Source organism: Pygocentrus nattereri, chromosome 19 (assembly GCF_015220715.1).
Source record: "Pygocentrus nattereri isolate fPygNat1 chromosome 19, fPygNat1.pri, whole genome shotgun sequence".
Classification (NCBI taxonomy): Eukaryota; Metazoa; Chordata; class Actinopteri; order Characiformes; family Serrasalmidae; genus Pygocentrus; species Pygocentrus nattereri.
The window spans coordinates 22,828,172-22,850,899 of record NC_051229.1 but is presented as its reverse complement, the minus strand read 5'-3'; the positions used below and the strand labels follow the sequence as shown (position 1 = coordinate 22,850,899).

At 38.4% G+C, this 22,728-nt stretch overlaps 1 protein-coding gene across 2 annotated transcripts; it reads right to left on the bottom strand.

Annotated features, from left to right (window-relative positions):
* Positions 1-261: 261 nt before the first annotated feature.
* Positions 262-22,451, bottom strand: ap1s3b (adaptor related protein complex 1 subunit sigma 3b). 2 transcript variants are annotated; one of them, XM_037531163.1, is made up of 5 exons: positions 22,328-22,451; positions 10,424-10,617; positions 3,959-4,067; positions 2,834-2,971; positions 262-1,078 (listed from the first exon to the last, which is right to left on the bottom strand). In XM_037531163.1, the coding sequence occupies exons 2-5, from the start codon at positions 10,600-10,602 to the stop codon at positions 1,043-1,045; spliced, it is 462 nt and encodes a 153-aa protein (XP_037387060.1). In that variant the 5' UTR covers positions 10,603-10,617; positions 22,328-22,451; the 3' UTR covers positions 262-1,042. The 2 variants fall into 2 exon arrangements, with proteins under 2 accessions (XP_037387060.1, XP_017554628.1); XM_017699139.2 differs by having other exon boundaries at positions 10,424-10,602.
* Between the last annotated feature and the right edge of the window lie 277 nt (positions 22,452-22,728).

The window sequence follows — 22,728 nt, the reverse complement described above, 5'->3', positions numbered from 1 at the left end:
TTGACTTATTATGCAGATGTATTCCAAAAGAGATTAAAAGGTAGAGCTGAATGTGCAGCCTGAAAACCAGCAATCACCCATTTTTGCAAGCGTGGGGAAAGAAAAATATCAAAACTACAGATGTATAGGACGTGCAGTTCTTGAACACACCTAGGGAGTCCTGGCAAAACGCTTTCTTCATCAGCAACGCTGCACTACGTCACTTCTGCACCTGGACCACTCTGGTAAGAACAAGGACAAAAACCACAAGCAGACTATACATATATCAAAATACAATTTTAATCTTCAACATCATCAGAGTAGATTTGGTAATGTGCTCAAAACAACATTAGTAGTAATAATTAATGCATACAAAACAGTTTCCCTTAATGTTTTCAATTAAGTGGTCTCAAGCATGCAGCATACTCAAAAAAAAAAAATCAGAAAAGAGCCATACGATCAGAGATTAGGCACTTTAAAATCAACTCGAAGTTCAGTAGAATTATTGCAAGTCAAAATGTTGATATAAAGGTTAAAGTGGATTCCATGAGGCATCGTTACTGTGTAAGGCAGTCTTACTAATGTATACATATTGTGTCCTATGTTAAATTATTGCTGATGGACGATTGCAGTGTTCCTTGCTGTTCTACCTCGTCCTTCTCAGGCTCGTTTTCTTCACACAAAAGAAGTATTAGTCGATGTGTTGTCTAAAATGTGTTAGAGCAAGGAACAAGTTCAACTAAGTGTCATCAAGGCTGGAGCTGAGAACCACTGTACACATACATACATACATAATAATGTAAAATACCAATATTTAAAAAACCTCCTGCCTAACAAGCCACAAAACGCTGAAGAGGTGGATGTTCATTCCAACATTATTAAATATCACACTGATTTCCTTCATATGTTCACTCCACAGACCTCTGGCAGCGGTTGAACAGTCAAGTAACTTCTCATTTAAAAAAGCATAACCGGCTCCAGTAGACTAGAGTTCTTGCAGATGTTGCAGATCCAGACAGATTTCCTGTTTTGTTCTGTTGGTCTGTATTCTGTTCTTCTGTTGCTAGAAGGCGGGCTTGCTCATGTACTCTTCCATCGTCTGCAGAATAGAAATATCACAGTAAGTGATTCACACCCTTTCTCCCAGCATAAATCTGCAATAATTAAGATCTTTTCAGGATTCTACAGGGTGTGTCTACTGTTACCGTTAATACGCTAAATGCCTACAGAGCCTCTACGAAATCACTTGCTTGGTATATTGTACAAAACAATATAGTGACTATAGCAATACATTTTGCATTTTGACAAATTCAGTGAGCCAGTAAAACTTTCTTGAAAAATCTGCTAAAGCTGGTGAAGTCATCAGGAAACACGATGTCAATGTTTACAGCTTCAGTTGTATGCAAAATATAAATCTAATAGAAAATAACATGAAAAAATCTGAAACCAATTTACTTCTACAGTGCACACACCTTTTGCACAATGAGTTTATTTGCTGAATTTAATATATTGATTATAAAAAGTATGTTTTTCTTTTTTTCAAATATCTTTAATTTTAATAGAAACTGTGCACTAAAAGTTGATTTAAGTTTTTTTATTAAGATTTTCACAAAATCTACAACTAAATAAAAAACTGAAATACTGATCCTTGGCACTAAAGTTTAGCAAGTGATGCTCATTGAGAAGCTCAGTGTTGTTTCGTATACTAAAACTGAGTACAAAACCTGGGTGTAATCTTCTACTCTGAGTTAAAAACACAGTCACTAAAATAGCTTTTTATCATATGAGAAATATTACTAAAGCTCTGCCTTTTCTGTCTCAGAGTGATGTAGGGAAACTTATTCATCCATTTTTGACAAGCAGAGATGATTATTGTAATGCTCTGTGTACTGGGCTTCCTAAAACAGTCCATCTACAACTCTACAACATCTACACAATGCAGCAGCACAGATCCTAGCAAAAACAAAAGAGAGATCATATCACTCCTGTTTATATAGAACTGAACTGGCTATCTGTATCTTTTAGGATAGATAATTCTTTAACAATCATATCTTCAAATTCATCAAAGGGCTTTTAATAAAGGCAACGGTTCCATTCAGAAGTTGTATAGAGTTCTCTGTATATGGTCCTTTGAAAATGGTTCAATATAGCACCAAAAAGGGTCAAGCTTTTAAACAAACCATTTTCAAGAAGGTTCTACACAGAACCACATACAACACATTGGTCATCAATCTAAAAAAACATTTCACTATGTACAGAACCATTTAAACATGAAATAGTTCTGTATAGAACTCATGGTCCTAAATAGAACCACTGCTTTTACTAAAGAGCACTTGAAGAACTCTCTTTTAAGTGTGTAGCTTTTATTTACTGGCCTACCTTTTTTAAAAAAGTCTAATCTTAAAGTTAAATCTTACATTAAAAGTCAAAATTTGACCTCAGAAAGGCCATTTCTGAAACCACAGGATGCATTAAAAACATTCTTTTCAGTCAAAAATGTTCTTCTGGTGATGAGGACATGGATTTTGATATGTAGCATCGGTAAACTATCGCTTTAATAACAGGTGCTGTTAGCGCAGTCCTTGGTTAAAAAACAACACCCCAACAATTCTAAACAGTATGTAAGAAGTAGTAAGATATACAGGACAGTGCAGGTGGCTGGGTGTGAGTATAACAACTCCATTTAAATGTGTGTTGCCATGAAGTCTTTTCCTCTCCAGCAAGTTAAAACTGCAAAGACACACAAAGCAAAGACACAAACACCACACCCCCCAACACACAAACACACCCACCCTACTGTGCCTGCCTGTCTGTCTGTCTGTCTCTTTCTTCATCTGACTCTAAAGTCTCTCACCTCCTGCAGCATGTCTGAAGCTTCGATGGACTTGGCAATGGACTGTTTTGATGTTTCTTGGACCTCTCCCCCCATTAGGAACTCATCTAAAATGAAGTAGGCCTTCTCAAAGTTGAAGATGATATCCAGCTCACACACCTGAGGGAACAGGTCAAATAAACGTCAATGTCATGATGTTCTATACAGTTTTGACAATAAAACCAAAATGACTTATCTTTCTTTGACTTCCTTGCCCCTACTTCTTTTGCCTTTTCTCTACTGCAGGCAAAGAAGCCTTTAAAATGCTACTGATAAGCAATATTCCAAATTTTGCTGTAGTGATCAATATGATCAAAGACATTAATGGCTAGCTTGGTGCCTTGGAGTGAACGGAGAATCTAAAAGGTGACAAGTATGACAACAGTAGCTTCCCAGGAGCATGATGATTGCTACACTTTACAGTAGTGGGGTGGGCAATACGGCAATATGTAATTATTATTGTGTTAAGATACATCACAATACACTTCTGTCAGCACTTCTAGAACACTAATCAACTACAAAATAAATAATTTGAGGAGAGAGAGCACAAGCTAAGATGGGGTAAGATGTAACATGGATATTTTACATAATTCAGGTAGAACATACTTGTTTTACAATGGCTTCATCACCTGAGAATTTTGATAGTTAATTGACACATATTTGAGATGTACTTTAAAGACTGTCTTAGTATCATAGCAATAACTTTTTTCAGTTGTGTGTATAAAGGCCTATACACATAAAGTAAGAGCGGATTGGAGGTTAATTCACTGTGCCATTTAATTTCTTGCGATTCAAATCATGTATTGTGAAATCACTCTCTGACATTTGATACTCATGAAGTATTACCCTTAAGAGTAAGACAGCTATATAGTCACCTACCTTATACTTCTGTTATATTCAAGATAGCCTCTTCATGCTAGAATTTACTCATATATTGTGAGGTCAGTGGCTGAATGAATTTAAAATTGTGTTTTTAGTACTTTTTCATGCACAAGGAAACACACCGAAATCAGTGTCAGTGGAAATCGTTGGTATGATACAGATGTGGTGGATAAACATTAGGTTCAAAAATTCCTTTACGCCTTTCACACAAGTACTTTTACTTACATTGCCAAAGTACTTATCGAGCAGTTCAACATATCGGTGCAGCACTTCCAAAGCCAGCAGTTCATTGTCCTCCTCCTCCAAACCACAGCAGAAATACAGACTAGCGTATCTGCATAAATGACAGCAAAAGAACCGTTACTCAGGGTTGTACTTTTTCATTTCTATCAGTTTACACATTATATTAATGTCCACCACATAAAATAGAAGAGAAATAAAACAGCATGCGAAACATTTTTACAAAAACAGGAACTATTTTCAGAGTCAGCAGGAACATTCCCAGACAGGCATTAAGCATAAATATCTACCCAACTGTTTCTTCATCTTGTCATACTCATCCTTCTTGTCTTCTCACATCCATGTAATGGACATAGTAATGGACTGAGTAATGGTGCCTAATGACTGTATGGATTTGTGTAAGAAACAATGTACTGAAAATCTCTTCAGGGGAGAGCTGTAGATATGTTGATATTCAAATTAAGCAACAGAACACAAGAGAGCGTGCGTTATCACGAATACCATCACAGTTGTGATTTTGTAGCAGGCACAAGCCAAAGGAAAGTACTGTAGATCAGTGGTCGTGACCCCCAGCTCTGCACATTTTACTGTTTACCCTGCTCCCAATACATCTAACTAATCCGCTAATTAACAAGCCTTTTCTAAGCTGCGGTAAGTGTGTTTTGGCAGGACAACACAAATGTGCATGGCTGGGGGTCCTCGAGGACCAGATCACAGCTGTGATGTTATTCGTGAGGACTCTCGGCCTGATGTGTTCTACTGCCTTTATACATCAGTACTGCAAAGTACAGACATACGAATAACACCGTACACATATGTATTCAGTAGTACATGCTCAGCCTTCAGTTCTGTATATAAGCTACCACCCACATTTAGCTTTAACTGCAATAGTCTGTTTTACCAACAAAGAAGGCTGGATTTCTGGCTTAGTGAACCAACACTCAACCCAGTTTTTTATCATATGCCATAACTCATCTTCAGGAGAAGTGTGCTTCTATACCGCAGATGAAAAGTTCAGAGACAGAGAAGAGCTCTAAAAGGCTCTTTCATTTTGGGTCACTTGTGAAGATAAAAGCATTTCTGTGGTACTTCATGCACTCTAACAACCTTAGGTCTGAGAACTACCATCTACAATAATCCTTAGTGGACTTATTAGATGCAAAAAACAAAGAAATCTTTCACTCTATGGACATGCTGCTACATAAAAGTCAGAGTCTATACATGTTTGCTGTGTTTTTATTTCATGATCTGCATACTGTGTCCACAACACAAACCAATGTCATAAAATTTAGCATTTATATGGATTTTCAGCAAGCTATAAAATGGTAAGAATGAAACTTTACAGCCTCTAGTTCTCAAACTAGTGAAGTTCCAAATCAGGATGAATAGCATGTTTTCATGAATAGTGTTTTCAGTTGATAAGCTGTGGGTGGTGGAAGGTTGATTAATTTTTTCCTGCTCGCTGGCTTATGGTGACAATCAAAAATCAGAAGATATTTTTCAAGTTGGGCAGAAGTAAAGTTTTAAATCTGTTCCTTCAAAATTGACAACAAGAGCAGATTTGCCATATTTAACACTATATAACCCTGCTATTGCTTCAAATCTTGGGGGCAGTTTCAAATTATTGCTTCAAATTATGGGGGCAGTCGTGGGATGGAGGTTATGGAACGAGCCCTGTGACGGGAAGGTCACTGGTTGGATCCCCTTGGCTGACAGTCCATGACTGAAGTGCCCTTGAGCAAGGCACCTAACTCCCAATTGCTCCCTGGGCGCTGTGGATAGGGCTGCCCACTGCTCCAGGCAAGTGTGCTCACTGCCCCCTAGTGTGTGTGTTCACTAGTGTGCATGTATGTGGGTGTTTCTCTGCATGAATGGGTTAAATGCAGAGGTCTAATTTCGCAGTGTGCAAACACAGTGACAAATGGTTGTAAATGTAAATTCAAATCTACCTGTTTTATCTGTATCTGATCATGACTTCCAGCAACAGTATTGTTATTAAATCACTTCACCCATCTACAGCACTTATAGATATAATATTCTCAACACAAACAATTAGACTGAAAGGTTCTTTGGGACCATTTCTAAACTAATTAACAATAGAAGAGGATTCATTTCTCGCTTTGTGTCGTGAGAAGTGCTAGCTTCCCAGAGAACGTGTTACTCAAGAAACATCAGAGGAGCTGGGTATTTCACAAGTTAATTCTCCAGAATTATATTTTTTAATGGACCATGTTTTCACTCCATCTGGTTAATGCATTAAATAAGACAGTATCATCATGCTGATAGGCGGACATTTCCAAACAAATATACAACTATCTAACAATGCTGATGTTTGTGTGTCTACAATTAAATTAGACGTTCTCAGCCCCAGTGCTGAAGACACTATGCACAGCAAATCTGTTTTCTCTGAGCAAAAACACCTGACTCAGCTCATGAAGGACTCGCTAATTAGCTGATGAGCTAAACAGGTGTGTTAGGCGCAAAGACAAATATCCAATGTACAGAAATAGCTACTTATTGTCACCTGGCAGAATGGACAACCACTGATCAGGGCTGAACAACATAGAGGGGAGAGAAACACTGAGCACGTTTACATGCACTTAATAGTACGATAACTACAGAAAATCAGATTTGGTTAGTAATCCGATCAGTGCATTTACATGCACTTGTGTAATCAGATAATTGGAAAGTCCAGGCCTCAGATAGCAGTATTTATAAGCTGACATCTCTGAAGAACATCAGGCTGTTTTCATACCCAGTTCATTCTCTAAAGGCCGCTACACAGTTATTTATTTGTGATGTTTTATATTTTTCCTTTGATTTGGATCATGGACTGCAAGGGCTAAAGTTGACTAAATTAAACCCTTCGGATTATTTATTGATTGGAAGTTTTGCAGGGATGCAAGTGCTCTGTTACTCTCACATTCACCACCATGTAAACAGAAAAACAAAAAACAGAAATGCTTGTCATCTGTGTGAGTAAATTAAATTAAATTAAATTTAACTGTAGCTGATGCTTGGCCAAAAATTTGCACCCCATACTACCCATAATCATACGCATATCATTTTATTGCTTGTCTTTCGTTATTTACAGCAGCTCGCAGTGCAGGCAAGCACTTGCATCCCTGCAAAACATCTGATCACTAAACACTTACAAGTGAAATGCTGAAGCAGTAGATTGTTCAGACAGTACAGAGAACGTATGCAGTGGAAAAAAACGTGCTCTGGTGTTGATTTCCTTCATGAGTTAGTGTGGTTCGATTGTTTGGTGAAGGTCAAATCCAAAGTAAAGAAAAAGTTGGACTGGTCCACACAATCTAAGGCAGATCTGAAAGAGCCTCCTAGCTGTCTGTTCTGTTTGTGCAGGTCAGAAAATAATAAATAATGTCCAATTTCAATATTTTTTAACTATTACAGTAGTATCATATCAAATATTGTGACCAGATCATATGATGAGTGGCTCTGCTAGCCACTGAAAGTATAGAGAGAGAAGCATGTAAGGTAGTAGTTTTAATATTCTGTGAACACATTACAAAAACTGTATTCTATTAATACTGCACAAATGTACATATGTACAAAATTTCATATTGTGATTGTATTGCTACACATTGCAACTGGAACATGCCTTCCAGTATATCAAACCACGGAATATCTGGTGACATGCAACCCAACCACTCCTTTAACTACTGTCACAGAAAACTGTCACTTCTAGCTGGAAAATCTAACAGTAAAAGTGATGACACGAATGAGAGCCTGGTGAGAGTCATAATGTGGGTCTGTCGAGAGGACAATAGTGTGAAGAGCATGCAGTGTAGGACAATGACGGGCTATTGTCAGGCACGCTAAAAAAAAGAATTATTAGTGGTGATCTTTGGTCCTTGCTCTCAAACTGTGATGTCAGCCTTTGGGGTCAGGGTGAAAAGCTTGAGGAGCCAACCCAAAGGGCACTATGCCAGTACGTACTAACGCCTCTGACTGCTGAGCTATTACCAAGCATTGCAACTACATTATACAGATGAAACACACTGGTGATGGCATGACATGATCAGCCTGCCTTACTTTCACCTAAATGTTTGCTCAGATACACAGTAAGTAGCACCTCCAGATTCTGGGACTTTAACTGCTAAGAACAATAGAGCTTTAAAAAAATGAAGCACAGCAAAGAGCCATGTGTGCTTTCATAAGGCAAAGTGTGTATTTTTATTTTCGTATGTGTTCAGAATCTACACAGTGCACACTAAAGCTGGCATGGACTCCATAAGCATATGCAAAAGCCTCTGATCAGCAGATGAAAGCTTTTGAATATGTTTTAAAGGAGGAGCCAAGACTTTGTAAATAAGTAAATAAATAAATAAATAAACAAACAAACATTTTTGTACAAAGGCCTCACAGTCAATTTCGAAAAAATGCAGGTTTCAAGTACATGACCCTTATTAGTCTCACAACAGGGAAATTGCACCTCCGTATTTATCCCATCCATGATGTGAAACACCACATACACACTACAGAGCACACACATGAGGGGGCAGTGAGCCTGGAGCAGTGGGCAGTCCTATCCACAGTGCCCGGGGAGCACTAGGTGGTTAGGCGCCTTGCTCAAGGACACCTCGGTCATGTAGTGCCGGTTCTGGGGATCGAACCTGTGACCTTCCGTCACAAGGCTGGTTCCTTAACCTCCAGCCCATGACTGCCTAACAATAAAGACTACTTCGACACAAGCAAGTTCTCGCTTATCTGACCTGATTTACTGACCCTCACCTATTTTGCACAAAGTTTGTCCGACAAGGGTGAGCATCAACAGATGCTGAGTCGATCCCCAGATAGAAAAAAGTATTTAACCTGTATGTGCACATCTGTATTGCCCTCTCTCACCACAATTTAGCATATTATAATTATTTCATGAAAATTACAAATTCAGTTTCCAAAAAAAAAAAAAAAAAAATGTATACTTTACTTTCTGCATCCCTGCATTTGTTAGATTAATCTTGGCTTCATTTGCCACCCAAACTCATCTGGAAAGTCCATGATTAGTCAATGCTCACAGCACACTGTAAAACTCTGGTTTGTTGATTGGCTTGTTTGCAATACACCAGTGTGAGAATTGCGGGCCATTGCCAATATCCAATATTTTTATCTACATATCTTCTAACATCGAAATACCGTTAGAAAAGAGAAGTTTTGGAAAATTAGAAAATATAGGAACTGGACCTAGAACTAACTAGATTAGCATTAGAGAGAATTCCAACACTTATTTGTAAAGGTCAACAGGAATCTTCCTCCTATTGGACACTTTTTCTCTTCCTTCTTTGAAATGAAAGAGTTTTAAGTAACATGAGAAGTTTTTGTAAATAAAGTGTGCATCATTTACTACCCAGTCCATACAGTCAGTATGTTTAGAATTCAGTCAGATACGAGAACCAACTCTTTTACATTCGTCCACCACCTCCAGTAGTTTAGCTCCTCATTTATGTTAAAATTTATAAGGAGTGTTTCAGCCCTGATTGTTATTCAAATAAGGCACAATACAGAGCAGCCAATCAAAACACAAATCATTGATTTTATATTAGTCTCAAAGGCACAGTAACAAAAATATCCTGGATAAAGGGAGGCTGGAAAATGGTCATGTGAAAATGAATTCAAACCGTTTTTAATACATAAAGCCACACAAATGGCATACGTGGACCTCAAGGGAAGAAAAATACAGGACTTTTAAGCAAATAGCTGCCAATACTTATGTGATTCTGATATCACTGTGCATTCCTATGGCTTATTTGCATATTGCCAGCAGCTTCAACTATGTCAAATGGCCTCACAGTGTGATGTGTGCTTTACATACATTACCACATAAAATCAGCTCAATGTGTGTTATACAGCTCAGACTACAATCAGCTCCTTCTTGTCCATATGACTGACCAATCCATGCTCCAACCACAAATGCATTCTTCTGTAGTTACAGCTGCTACATTGGACAAGTTTGTTGGTAAAAATCCTACTCAACCTAATGAGAAAATGCAGCACACTCAGGCATTGTTTAGGCATGCTACATATGCTAGGCTACCAAGCAGGAGCATATTATTGTCTTTAAAACAAAACTAGGTTTGAAAATACAATCATAAATATAAGCCTAATATCAAACAGTGTGACCTTTCACACCCGTACAAATGAAATGAAAACATTTCAAATTAATAAGGCCTTCTGTATTAAGGCATTTCTATAAAACCTTCTGTGCTACATTTTCTCATTATCTTGAATTTTATTTTTGCCAATGATCTCTAAAGTTTACCTGACCTTCCAACAGTTGCTAAGAAAGAAAGCATTTGTAAGAGAAGCATCGATAGGTCAATTGCAATCAAAAGCCAAAGCTGATAACCGGTATGCTTATTTAAAGTGCTGTGTGAGTCGACATAAGAACTACTTTCTAAATTTCCAGCTAGTTTCTCCTCTCCTCACCTCTTATAAACAATCTTCAGGTCTTTCCAGTGCAGGAAGTTACATGTGCGTGGTTTTCGTGCCAGCACCATGGTGGTCATGTCCCGAATGATTTTCTTCTTCTCTCGTTCACCTAGCGGCAAGAACCACTTCTGCAGCCGAATCTTCCCTTGACGACTGAAGAGCAACAGAAAGCGCATCTACATGACACCCACCCACACACATCAGAAAAAACAAAGAAAAATATAGAGAGATATTAATACACAAAACACAAGTTAAGAACATCTGTGAAACACTTACAGGTACTTAGACGCCAAACAAAGCATTTAAATGAATAAATTGAACAAATACAAAAACTTAAGATGGCACTGATCCAGTATCATTTAATAAAAAGAGAAAAACAGGATGGGATATTGGAGGAAAAAATAGCAAATCTGATCTTATGAAGAAGTGGCTAAGTTCATACTAGAATAATAACACCTATATTTCAAAAAGACTAATTTTGTACAGATATGCACATAATATTTGTGTGTTGTTTGCGTAGGACTGACAAATTTACTACGGAGTAACAAAATAAAAATAAGGAAAGAAAGAAAACACCTTTGAATGAAAATTACAGCATAATGGACAAGATGTCACCAAGTCTGAGCAGTTCTCATCTCAGAGTTATTAGCTAGTCAGCTGGTTACCACTGCTAGATTGAAATATAAATACATACTAAATCATAGATGAGGGTTTTATAAAACAAGCCCTATTAACTATGATGTTTTGTTCTGATGTTGCAGGGAAGCCACTCCAATTACAATAAAGTACACTAAAGTACAGTGATTCACATGCAAGGCCAAGAAGAGAGGACAAATGTTTAATAAATAATGTACATAAGTAAATGATAACTCTTTATTACATGTCTCGTTTGTTACAATAACAAAAAAGGTATTGAAAAAAGTCACATTCAAAGTATCAGACTGGAATCGGTTTCGAAAACAATACCCAATACTACTATGGAGTTTAGCTAAATAAAAAATTGTGAGTTATATTGGCCATGTCTTTTTTTCCCCCCATATAGGTAGCAGGATGCTTGTTTGGACAGTTTGAAAAAAAATCCTTTAGATGGTCATTAAGTGTAGTGCTTCAATAAAAAGGGATCATTTGAAAGATTAATACCCTGTAAAGAAATAAACACTGTATCAGTACCAATATTAGATGATATTAGCTGAAGGTATCAGAAAAGGCTTAGCACCATGCCATTTCTAATTCAAACACAAACAAGAAGTGCACTAACTTAGATGTCTTACTAGGCTATGTTGAAAGCTTTACGCTTTATCACACTCTAACACAACCACACTCTTTTATTTTTGTATTTGTTTATAAGCACTGATAACACACTAGAAGACACACTAAACAGATTACGCATCTTTGTGCAGCAAATTCTCAAGTACCATCAAAACTAACACATCCTGAAAGGGTTTGATTTCCACACATTCAAATCAACAGAAATGCTGTCATCAGTGCAATCACATTCATCACCGCCATCCTCATCACTGAGCTATTTTGTGGGCTCTGAAATATTTCACAGCCCACACCAAAGTGCTTAATAAGTCATATGAGCATTTTTATGATTTATTACAATTAGTCAGGGGTAAAGCCAGAATCCATCTGGCAAGATGCGGAGGATGCAGGATTTTGCTAAAGTCCATAGCCCATAAACCCTGATTCAGCTGGTGGAGAAGCTGGGAAACATCTGGTAAACAGAAAAGAGAAGCTTTGAATAAGCACGGTTACAGAATCCCTAAAGAGGCCTACATTGTGAAATGTGCACAAAACCATTAGTTCTAATGGTTAACTGCTGGGAAATGATTAACAGGGAATGATTAACTGTTAACCAACAAGTAAACAATTGTTCAACCAAAGTTACCGATTAAAAAAAACAATCGTACAAGATAAACTTTAATATCTATATGCATCAATACAGAATTCAGTTGATAGGTATATCAGGTATTTTACAGTAGCTTCGAAAGTGGATCAGATTTCAGAACTGGAACCGTTTTATTCTAAAATGAATGTTTTATAGCTGATATGGATTATTGCTCAAAAGAATTAGCTAAAATTTGTGTCCCACTTCTGTTCATGGTTTAGTTATGTCCAGAGGAACCCATTCTAAAGTAAATATAGACTGACATGTTCTGTTTTGGTTATATGCTTATTATAAAAGTAAATTAGTTACTTATTTCTTAAGACACAAACTAGGGCTGTCACTATGTATTATACTAGTGATAAAGCACATTATCAAGCCATCAAACAATCTACAGATAATTTTGACTCAAGAACATACTGCAGTTTGACACTAGCTAATATGGCAGATGCAATGAATGTACATTTTTTATAGTCTTGATTTCAAGGCCTTGAAACCTGTTTATATGACACAAGCAGTTGAGTTGCTGCAAAAAAAATGTTGAAATGCCTTTCTGGACCCACAAGTAGTTTTCACCCACCAACAAGGTGTCTGTGTTGGTGGGCCTTCTATCAAGCTTGTCACCAGGTGGCTTCTTTTGAAGCTGCATGAGAGAATGCTATGAGCTTGGGCTACTTTATCCATCCATCCATCCATTTTCTAAGCCGCTTCTCCGTCAGGGTCGCGGGGGGATGCTGGAGCCTATCCCAGCAGTCTTCGGGCGGAAGGCAGGATACACCCTGGACAGGTCGCCAGTCCATCGCAGGGCATGGGCTACTTTAATGTTTTAAAATATAAGGTATATATAGATAAGTTTGGATTTGTTTAACATTTTTGATTAATGCATAGTTCCATGCACGCTATTGCCTAAGTTTTATGTCTTTGCTGTATTTTAGAATAACAGCAAAAAGTCAAAAATAAGAAAAGCTTTCTATGCCAAGTCCAAACTGTTGATGTGTATGGCATATTCTAACAGGTGCATCCTTGCTTGCTTTACTGCTGTTCCAAAGAGTTTCTTGTTACTCAAAATAGGTTTGATAGTTGCAGCAACTCCTAAGAAATCAATATTAGACTCCATCTCAGAGAATCATTTTTGCTCTAATGTAATGCGCAAGCCCTCAGCCGCCACCTGCACATAAAATCCAACAGTCATCCCACTGATCTTCATCAAAGCTGTAACTCAAACCTGCAGCCCAGAATAACCAATCGAAGAATGAATTGCTTTTTGTCTTTGGTGATTTCTCCTCATCCTGTCCATAAAGCTAACAGCACTTCTTCTTCTTTCGGCTGCTCCCTTTAGGGGTCGCCACAGCGGATCATCTGCCTCCATCTTGCCCTATCCACTGCCTTCTCTACTTTTACACCAACCATCTCCATGTCCACCTTCACTACATCCATAAACCTTCTCTGAGGTCTACCTCTTCTCCTTCTACCCGGCAGCTCCATCTCCAACATTCTTTGACCAATAAATCCACTATTCCTCCTCAACACATGTCCAAACCATCTCAACCTGGCCTCTCTGGCTTTATCTCCAAACTGCTCCACCTTCACTGTCCCTCTGATCTGCTCATTTCTAATCTTGTCCATACTTGTCAATCCAAGTGACACCTTTATGACCTCCTTGCATCTTCATAAAGCTAACAGCACTTGAAAGAACTAAATGTCTTGCAAACAACTTCTGAGCAAGATATGATGTCACAGCCACACACAGCCACACACAGTGAAGTTTGTTTGGTGACTCATAAGTGCTGACTATAATAAGCCTTCATTATTCTCTTATCCTGTGGACCAATAGGGCTACAACCCACCGGTGACACAAGGCCACGCAGTTAAACAGCAAACCAGCAACAACACTGTCACAACTCAGGGATCAAAGGGGAGAATGAAGATCAACAGAGGCAATCTGTTTGAAGGTATTCTGTGGTGATCAACATATTTTGTTAAACCAAAAGCATTCTACAGTATCTTTCATCATCACAGGACATTCATCTGACTGAGTTAAACTACTATTACTTACTAAGAGAGATATTAAACCAGATAAGACTCACAAAGGCTGCCAATTTTAGTCCTTCGTTTCATGTTGGAGACATTTGCTTTGGCTGCAAGTTCTGTAAAGCCATGGACAGATTAAACATGGACCTTATTTTTACTTTGTGATCTTTGGCTCAGCCTTCAAATGACATTTGGACTAGAATGTTTGAGTGTTTCCTCAGATTACTGAAATTCATTCTATTAAACCAAATGCATTCTTTTCCATGTAACTCTTGAGGGAAAACATAATACTTACAGCAGCACCATGTGAGTTTGGGGTTTCGATCCTCTCTAGTGGAAATGTGTAACTGCAAGCAACTTGCAGAAAACATTTGAAATACACCGATCAGGCATAACGTTATGACCACCTGCTTGTTTTTATGCTCACTACCGATTTTATCAGGACCACTTACTATATAGGTGCACTTTGTAGTTCTACAGCAGTCCATCTGTTTCTCTGATACTTTGTCAGCCCCCTTTTACCTTGTTCTTTAAAACTCAAGCAGCACTGCTGTGTCTCATCCACTCAGACCAGCACAACACACACCAACACACCACCTCCACATCAGTGTTACTGCAGTGCTGAGAATGATCCACCACCCAAACAGCACCTGCTCATTGAGGATCCATGGGGGTCCTAACAAAGTATGCAGAGAACAGATGGACTACGATCTATAATTGTAGAGCTACACAAGTGCACCTATATAGTAAGTGAATCTGGTCAAATGGAAAACAAGCATAAAAACAAGGAGGTGGTCATAATGTTATACCTGATCGGTGTAGTATATAGTACATAGTAACGTCAGTAGGACTGCAACTATAATCACAACAGCAACAGAAAAAACTCGTTTAATAGTACACATAGTACCACAGTTCAGTAATGCTAATAACAGTCTGCATTCGCTAAAGACAAATGGAAAGGGAAGAAAGGCCTAATGCACATCGCTGCAGACACAGCTAGCTAGATGGTTAAGATGAGAAAAATGATTGTAAATACTAGGATTTGTTTCCTAATTGTGAATGCTTGCTATGTATAAAACTCTTTTGGTATGAGTGTGAGCAGTGTGAGCTATAGCAGACACTAGGAATGAACACAGTACCAAGTACTGAGGAGAAGTAAGCAACACCTGCAATTTTTTTCCAGTTCACATATGCGATACAAGGCACCTGGGCTGGCGCCACAAGGGGGCATGAGAGGGCAATGCCCTCTCAGACGGAATACTGTGTTCTACTTCCTATCCTGCAATTTAGACTTTATTTTTATTTATTTATTCCACAGGATAGCCTTTTTAAACTGCGTTCACATTAATTATGTGGATTTTCTAACTGAGCAAGCCATTCAGTTGGAACTGCCTGAATGATGAGCCCATCAGATATAGCTATTTCAGTTTAAATCGCTTTTTGAGGAAATAAAGCTTGCTATCTGAACTCTATCTAGCTTCCACCTACAATCCCCCAGCGTCACAGCAAATCATAACAGTCCAGTCATTAAAAGCAACCATGGAAGAGAGCTGATTTAAGTTCAGCTTAAGCTTAATCTGCCCACACCAATAACATTAGCTGCATTAGAGTTAGCAGGGACCAAAGGTACTATCACTAAAACAGATTCGCCAAATAAACTGACCAATCTGAACAAGAAACACGGATGCCTCAGAGAATTTTGGACAGATGTCATTCCAGTCTTACAGCAAAGCCTACTGTACAGACAGCACTGAATCTTGGATTAACATATACAGCAAACACAGCAACAAGTGACAACAGATTTTCAAAACTGAAGGACGTTTTCAGTGAGCATGGAAGGAGCATGCTGCACACCAAGACGGCACAGCTAATTTATTTGAACATTTAAATGACACCTTACTAAAAATTTCCCTGCAGGGAACAGAAAGAGCCACTGCTTAGGATATTCAAAGCCACATCAGGACAGCTGCAGCTCTGCTGAGTTAGGGTCAGACAAAGATTTGTTTTTTCCATGTGCTTCACAGTATTAAGCAGAGAGCTATAGCACTCAAGTGCCATATAAAAAGGGAAAACACTATGAAACAGGAGTGCCGTGTAGGAGTGGCAATTGCATTAAACAGCAGTGTTTGTCCTTTCTGTTTTGTGTTTATAGCTTTTAGGTTTGTGATGAATAAGCTGGATAACGAGCAATCTACAATTTTATTTGGTTTCCACATGTGGCTCGTGCTGGTATTCTGCTGTTCAATAAAGTTAATATTTATATTTTAATATTTGTTCAGCTATTCTTTTTCTAATTTTACAGTGTTGTGTTGGTAATGCTACAAAGAACCACAATCTTGTGTTGATGGATTATAAACAGAGAAGCCTATTGCTTGCAATTCATTGGGTAAGAGGAGACGGGCCCCTCAGTCATTCTTTTGACCCCTTATCTAATCTTTCTGCCGGGCCTGCTTGTCAGTTTATTCCATTTGAGAAATCATGAATGTGAAGTCTCTGCTGTTTTGGTATACCTTCCTTTAAAAAGGAATGGAATTCAACAGGCCGTTGAGATTCTCTTTTTATTTCTACTTCATAGCAAAGTAGTGCCTCCCTTTCCACTAGAACAACCACAACCACCTCCCCAGCCTTCAATGATTCGACAAACATCATTTTGGACCTAAACAAGAATAAATGTGCCATTGTCAGGTGCTGGGTTTCCAGACAGTCATGCTTTGAAGCTGTAGATTGTTTAGGCTTAGTTTCTGTATTTCAGTGTACCTGGTAACATGATGTGCCCTCTGGACAAATGTTTACATACTCTTTGCAATTGAAGATGTCAGTCAATTGAAGTCCAATTGCTAGGCTAGCTACATGGATGCCATTTCAACTTAGAGCACCGAGTGTTCTGACCTTAATCAGACTAATCATATAAAACTGACACACATATATAGGAAAAGTCTAAACTAAGCACACATTGCTTGGATGCCTCTGGTGGGTCTATGTAGGATGCTTAACGCAAAATTCCTGCGTGTTTTCTAAGTCAGCACGATGCAAAAGAAGTAAAACATGCTATAAACACAAACCCTTACTATTCAAAACCATCCTGCTGCATCCTGGTCAGTGGTTGACCCTCCACAGCAGCCTCTTCATGTTCTCTGACTCTGGTTCAAACATAATGTGCATTGCACAGCCTCAAAAAAGTCAAACCTTTATGGTGTGCACCAACACCAACACTTTTCTACACCTCAGCATCCCACTGGGCAACACCCCCACACCCCAAACAGAAAAAAAATTATATAGATAAAAATGAAACCCTAAGAGGTTATATATATATATATATATATATATATATATATATATTAGTTTTTTTTCTCCTTATCCACAGTTTGATGGAACATCCAAACTTTAACATTTGCTGAAATTCAAGTATCAAAATTTGCCAGAAAGCACATCTTTAATTGACATTCCTCACTTTGACAGGTGATCTTATTATCTAGTGCAAATCAGTAAAAAATATTCCTCATCCTGTGGTAACATGACAAATATACACAATATGTCCAAACAGACGCCAAATTGAGTGTTTTCCAACCAGTGCCCAGTCACATCCTCATCCTGATTACAAGAAGCTTGTAACCCATTCCTTAGGTCAAGTGTCAGCTAGAGAGGCATAAACTGAAGAACCCAGCATTGCGCAACAGAGCAGAGCAGAGCAGAGGAACCTTTGAGATGAGTCTGAGTGATGTTTGTGATACAGATCTTATCATCCAACATCATGACCTGACCTCATTAATGCTACTGTAGGTGAATACAATCAGATCCTTACAGTAATGATCCAACATCTACTTTAAAGCCTTCCCAAAAGAGTAGAGGCTGCTACAGACAAATTTGGGGGTGAGGCTGTTGGGGGGGGCACATCCTGACCCACATTTAAAAGCCCTTAATGGCTTTGCTTTGTCTGCTTGTCTGTAAACAATGAATCAGCCTTAAAATATAATAACAATTTAGGTTAAAAATTGGGAAGATTTTATTTAGCAAATTAAGCATTTCAAATATTTTTTTGCAAAACTCCATATACCAAATGAACGTACATGTAAACACAGCTCTACAAATTCCCAAATGGGACTGAGAGGATGAGAATTTCCCGGCTTTGTTTCCCAGTCAGTCTTATCCTGTATTGAGCTTTAGGAAAGCCACAATGTGCTCATTTCATCTTCCTACTATTGTGTGAACACACACACACATCTGCCTGCACGTTTGGTAGATGGGGGGGGGGGGGGGGGGGGGGCGATATTGCTTACACGTGCAGTGTGCCGATGGCAAGTGCTTTGTTAAGCCTTTTCAGAAACTCAGCACCACATATACAGTGATCTAAACAAAAGCAGCAGGAAAGCTGCCATATTATTACACTTTCTGTCACAGACACTCAAATCTAGCTATTATTAGGGATTCACTGATATAGAATTTCTTTCTTAGTGTGACCAATACTGACACCAATAACTCAAGATGGCATCAATACCGATCGATACCATGTATCCTTTTTGGAGCCGATATCAGCAGCTGCTGCAGATTATCTCTACAGCTGCTTACAGTCCTTAGTCTGCTCACAGATGTGCTTTTTCTTAGTAACAAGCTTTACAGAAAGTTAAGAAAATCCCATTTGACTTAATTATCACACAATACAGTAAAAATATGGACATTTAGAGAATCACTAATTGAAAATTATATTTATTTTGCATGTGTATGAGAAAGGACACAATGCTAGGCAAGATTGAGCATTGTTTTTGTAACGTAATCGAGCTAACATTAGCATATTCAATATTGAACAAATTCAGTATCACAGCTTGAAAGTATTAGATTATATTTATCATTAACTACGTTAGTGACCCGATTTTTCCTTTTGACCCTATGCAATACTGTAAATATTAACCAGATGGACATTTTCTGGAAAAAAAAATAAACTATTTCTTTATTTATTATTGATTTTGCATGTTGCAGTTAATTGTCAGATCCTGATACCATGAGTAAAGCACATAATAGAATTCTACATATTCCAACCAAGCTTTGTTTATCTACAACGCAGCTTACCCAACCATTTTAGTGTTTTCCTGCTGTAACACACCCACTTCAGGCTTGGTGAGCTACTCATTAGTTTGATCAGATGTGTTGGGAGCAAAGAAAACAATAAAATGTGCAGCGCAGGAGGCACTTCAAGACCAGGGTTGGGAATTACAACAACTGTGTGTGTTATGTAGCAGCTGGAAACTCTAACCTAAATGGGTTGGGATGAATGGGATTGTTTTGTAAAACCTGTCAAACCTAGCAACTGTTGCTATGACAGAACATGCTTGGGGGCAGAACAGACAGATCAATCGGTGTATCCGTGTCTTTGGGTCATACAGGGTCAGGTTCCTGGACAGAGATTAAGCCTATGGTAATTTTATTTCAATACGGTTTGATTTCACACTATAAAATATGTGATTTTGGGAATGGCTTCTATGGTTCTAATAAACAAAATATAGTTAAAAGTAATAAAGTAATCTAGTCTCTGTGGCTACTTCTCTCCACAGGATTCACGTAGCCACCAAGTACTGATATTAAACAGGCAAAACAAATAACTCAACAGGGATGTTAATAGCATCCGATTTGCACCACAACCCAGTTGAGTTGAGTCCTGGGTTACATAGGCTTCTCAATCTAATTTAGCCACTTTAGAAAATTCTCTCTCACTTTTGTCAGCCAGAAACTATGCGTTATATAGAAATACATGATCTGAATGTAAATGGACTTGTAAAGCTCATTTGACTTGAGATGTAATCTAATAGTCCACAAATTTCTGGTTTACTTTTATTATTTTGAGCAATAATAATGCATGTGGCCATTGCAAAACACACCGGTGCAAAATGTAATAAACATATTGCAATTTTGTTTGTTATTTTATGTCTTCTAAGAAAATGACTTGTGCAAGTTCTCTCTTCCACAAGCAATGTTGTCTTTTTTAGAGGAAAATAAATATTTTGTGAATTATCAAAAAACAAATGTGAAATGTGTGTTTGCATTTTTTTATAATTCTGTATCAAAAATGCAAAGCATTGTGAGGCAAAAAGCAATATGTTTAGCACATTGTGAGGTCTGAGCATTGCTACACTCCTATGGGAAACCAAACCTAAGGTATAATGCAGCCCTCATAATATATAGTTGTGAAGCATCATATGTGGAAAAAGTGGAATAAGAGAAAAACCCTCTCTATACACAAAGAGTATTAGAATCAAGTTTATAAATGATGATTCCACGCACTAGTTGTATGATAATACAATCAGTGATCTTAGTCAAAAACAGATCGGATGGTAACGACACATAAGATAAACGGAAGCAACACATATGTTATAATTGGAATTCTTATGTCATCATACTCATTAGGAGTTTGATATTTTAAGTGCCACCAGGCGTGAAGCAACTATATCACATGAACAAAAAGCTCACTCATTCAGATATGTAACAACGTCTAAGTAGCTTTTGTTCTCGCTGGCTGACAAAAGCAGCAAAGCACCCCATTGTTTAGAGCCTGTCCATCATGGAAATGATGCACAAACACAAAGCACCTAATCAAAGTTCTGAGTGATGACTGTTCAGCACGACAGTCAGTGTGGCAGCAACTAATGATGCGAGCATTAAGGGGTCGATATCATGGAAAACCAAACCTTCCTAACTTTACTGAAAAGAATGTGCTGCAGAATGTAAACAAGAGATTACTCTTCATATATTATTGAACTTGCCATCTTTATGAATTTTAAGGGAGAATTCCACTCATTTTTCTAAATTTCTGCACAGGGATATAAAAGATTTTTAAAAATCATTACTTGATCTTTATCAGATATAAAAAAATCATTCAGAGTGGTTTGATGAGACATTGTCCCTTTGCAAAGACTCTTACAGACTTGGATTTCTTTACAGTGGTGGTGAAGGGAACCAGGACTCCTGATGTCTGCAATGCAATTACAGCCATTTTATTTACTATTCAAAAGCAGCAGCGAACCTAGACGCGCCTACGGAGTTTTTTATATGTAACGTTGATGTAAGATAATGGCTAATTAGAAAATAAAATATGTTCCTTTGGGGAGTATTTTGCCTTCACTATGAATAGATTTAAATAAATGGATTAAATAGGTTTTAGACCAAAATCTTATCACAAAACTATTGCAAAACAATGTCTTAGACATCAGGGAGTGTCTTCATGACCATTTCATAAAAGCTTTCTGTGAGGGAGCTTTCAGAGGCGTTAAACTCCTCAGACAACTGGTTCCTATCACCAGCACTGTGTCCAATTCTGACTCTGGAACAAAACATTTCAGACCAAACCACTCTGAATGACTTTGTTTATGCCTTAACCATTTCATTTTCCAGATTTAAAAAAATCGGTATTCCTCTTTAATATGAAGCAGTTTACACTTTGAGTAGGTACTTCAGCTCTCTACCTGCACTTCTCCTGAAAGAGAAACTGGCTTCTGTGCATTTCTTTAGTCTCTATATCACCTCAGAGACCAACAACGTCAGAAAGTCAAATATAGGTGATAACTGACCAAACAGCGATTAAACCTGAGGAGAAATGGCTAGTGGTGTTCAGGAAACGACTTCTGAAAGTCAACTGCCCCCTGTGGAGGAGAGATTTTATGGTAGACCATGGAACCAGTTTGGCCAGATAGGAGGAAGCGACACCTTCCTAATCGCCCAAAAGTAGGCTAAATGACCAAAAGTCTGTCAGAAGGGGATTTTTACGTTTGAGCAACTGTCGTCCGTCGCGAAATGACAAGCGTAAGGGTTTATTTTGTCGAAGAAAGTTAGTGGTTCGTGTTATGACCGGAGCTGAATGCAAACAGCTACCTGGTACGAACAGGTGCAGCCAAGTGAGCCTGTATTCCCGGCTAACGTTAAAAAAAACTACGTCCTCAAAACGCCTGTCACCAGCACCGAGAGTGGGAGAGCTAATGTAAACCTTCAGCACTTACCATTTTGAAAAATGAGGATCGAGTGAGTGGAGTTGGTGGTTAAAAGTTTCTGAAGTTGTCCGCTCGCCTGGATAGCGTGGACTCCGCTGGCCACATCGCTGTCTTCTCCAGAATGCAGAAACCGTGAAGCTCCTCCCCGGCCGGGTGATTTCGAGGAGACGTTTTTTTTTTTTTTTCGCACCCGTATTCCAACAAAGCGCGTCCTTCTGCACCGGGATTGGTCGGTTGTGTCTTCCTTCCTGCGCTGTGATTAGCTAAGTGACTCCTCATTCAAACAGCGGGCCGTGAACTATCAGCCAATCCCTGCGAAGGAAGGCGGGCCTAGTCGGAAAGTAGGTAGAAAATAAAACACCTCCGGATGTGCCGCCTCGCGCGTCATAGGATCCAGGCTGTTGGGATTG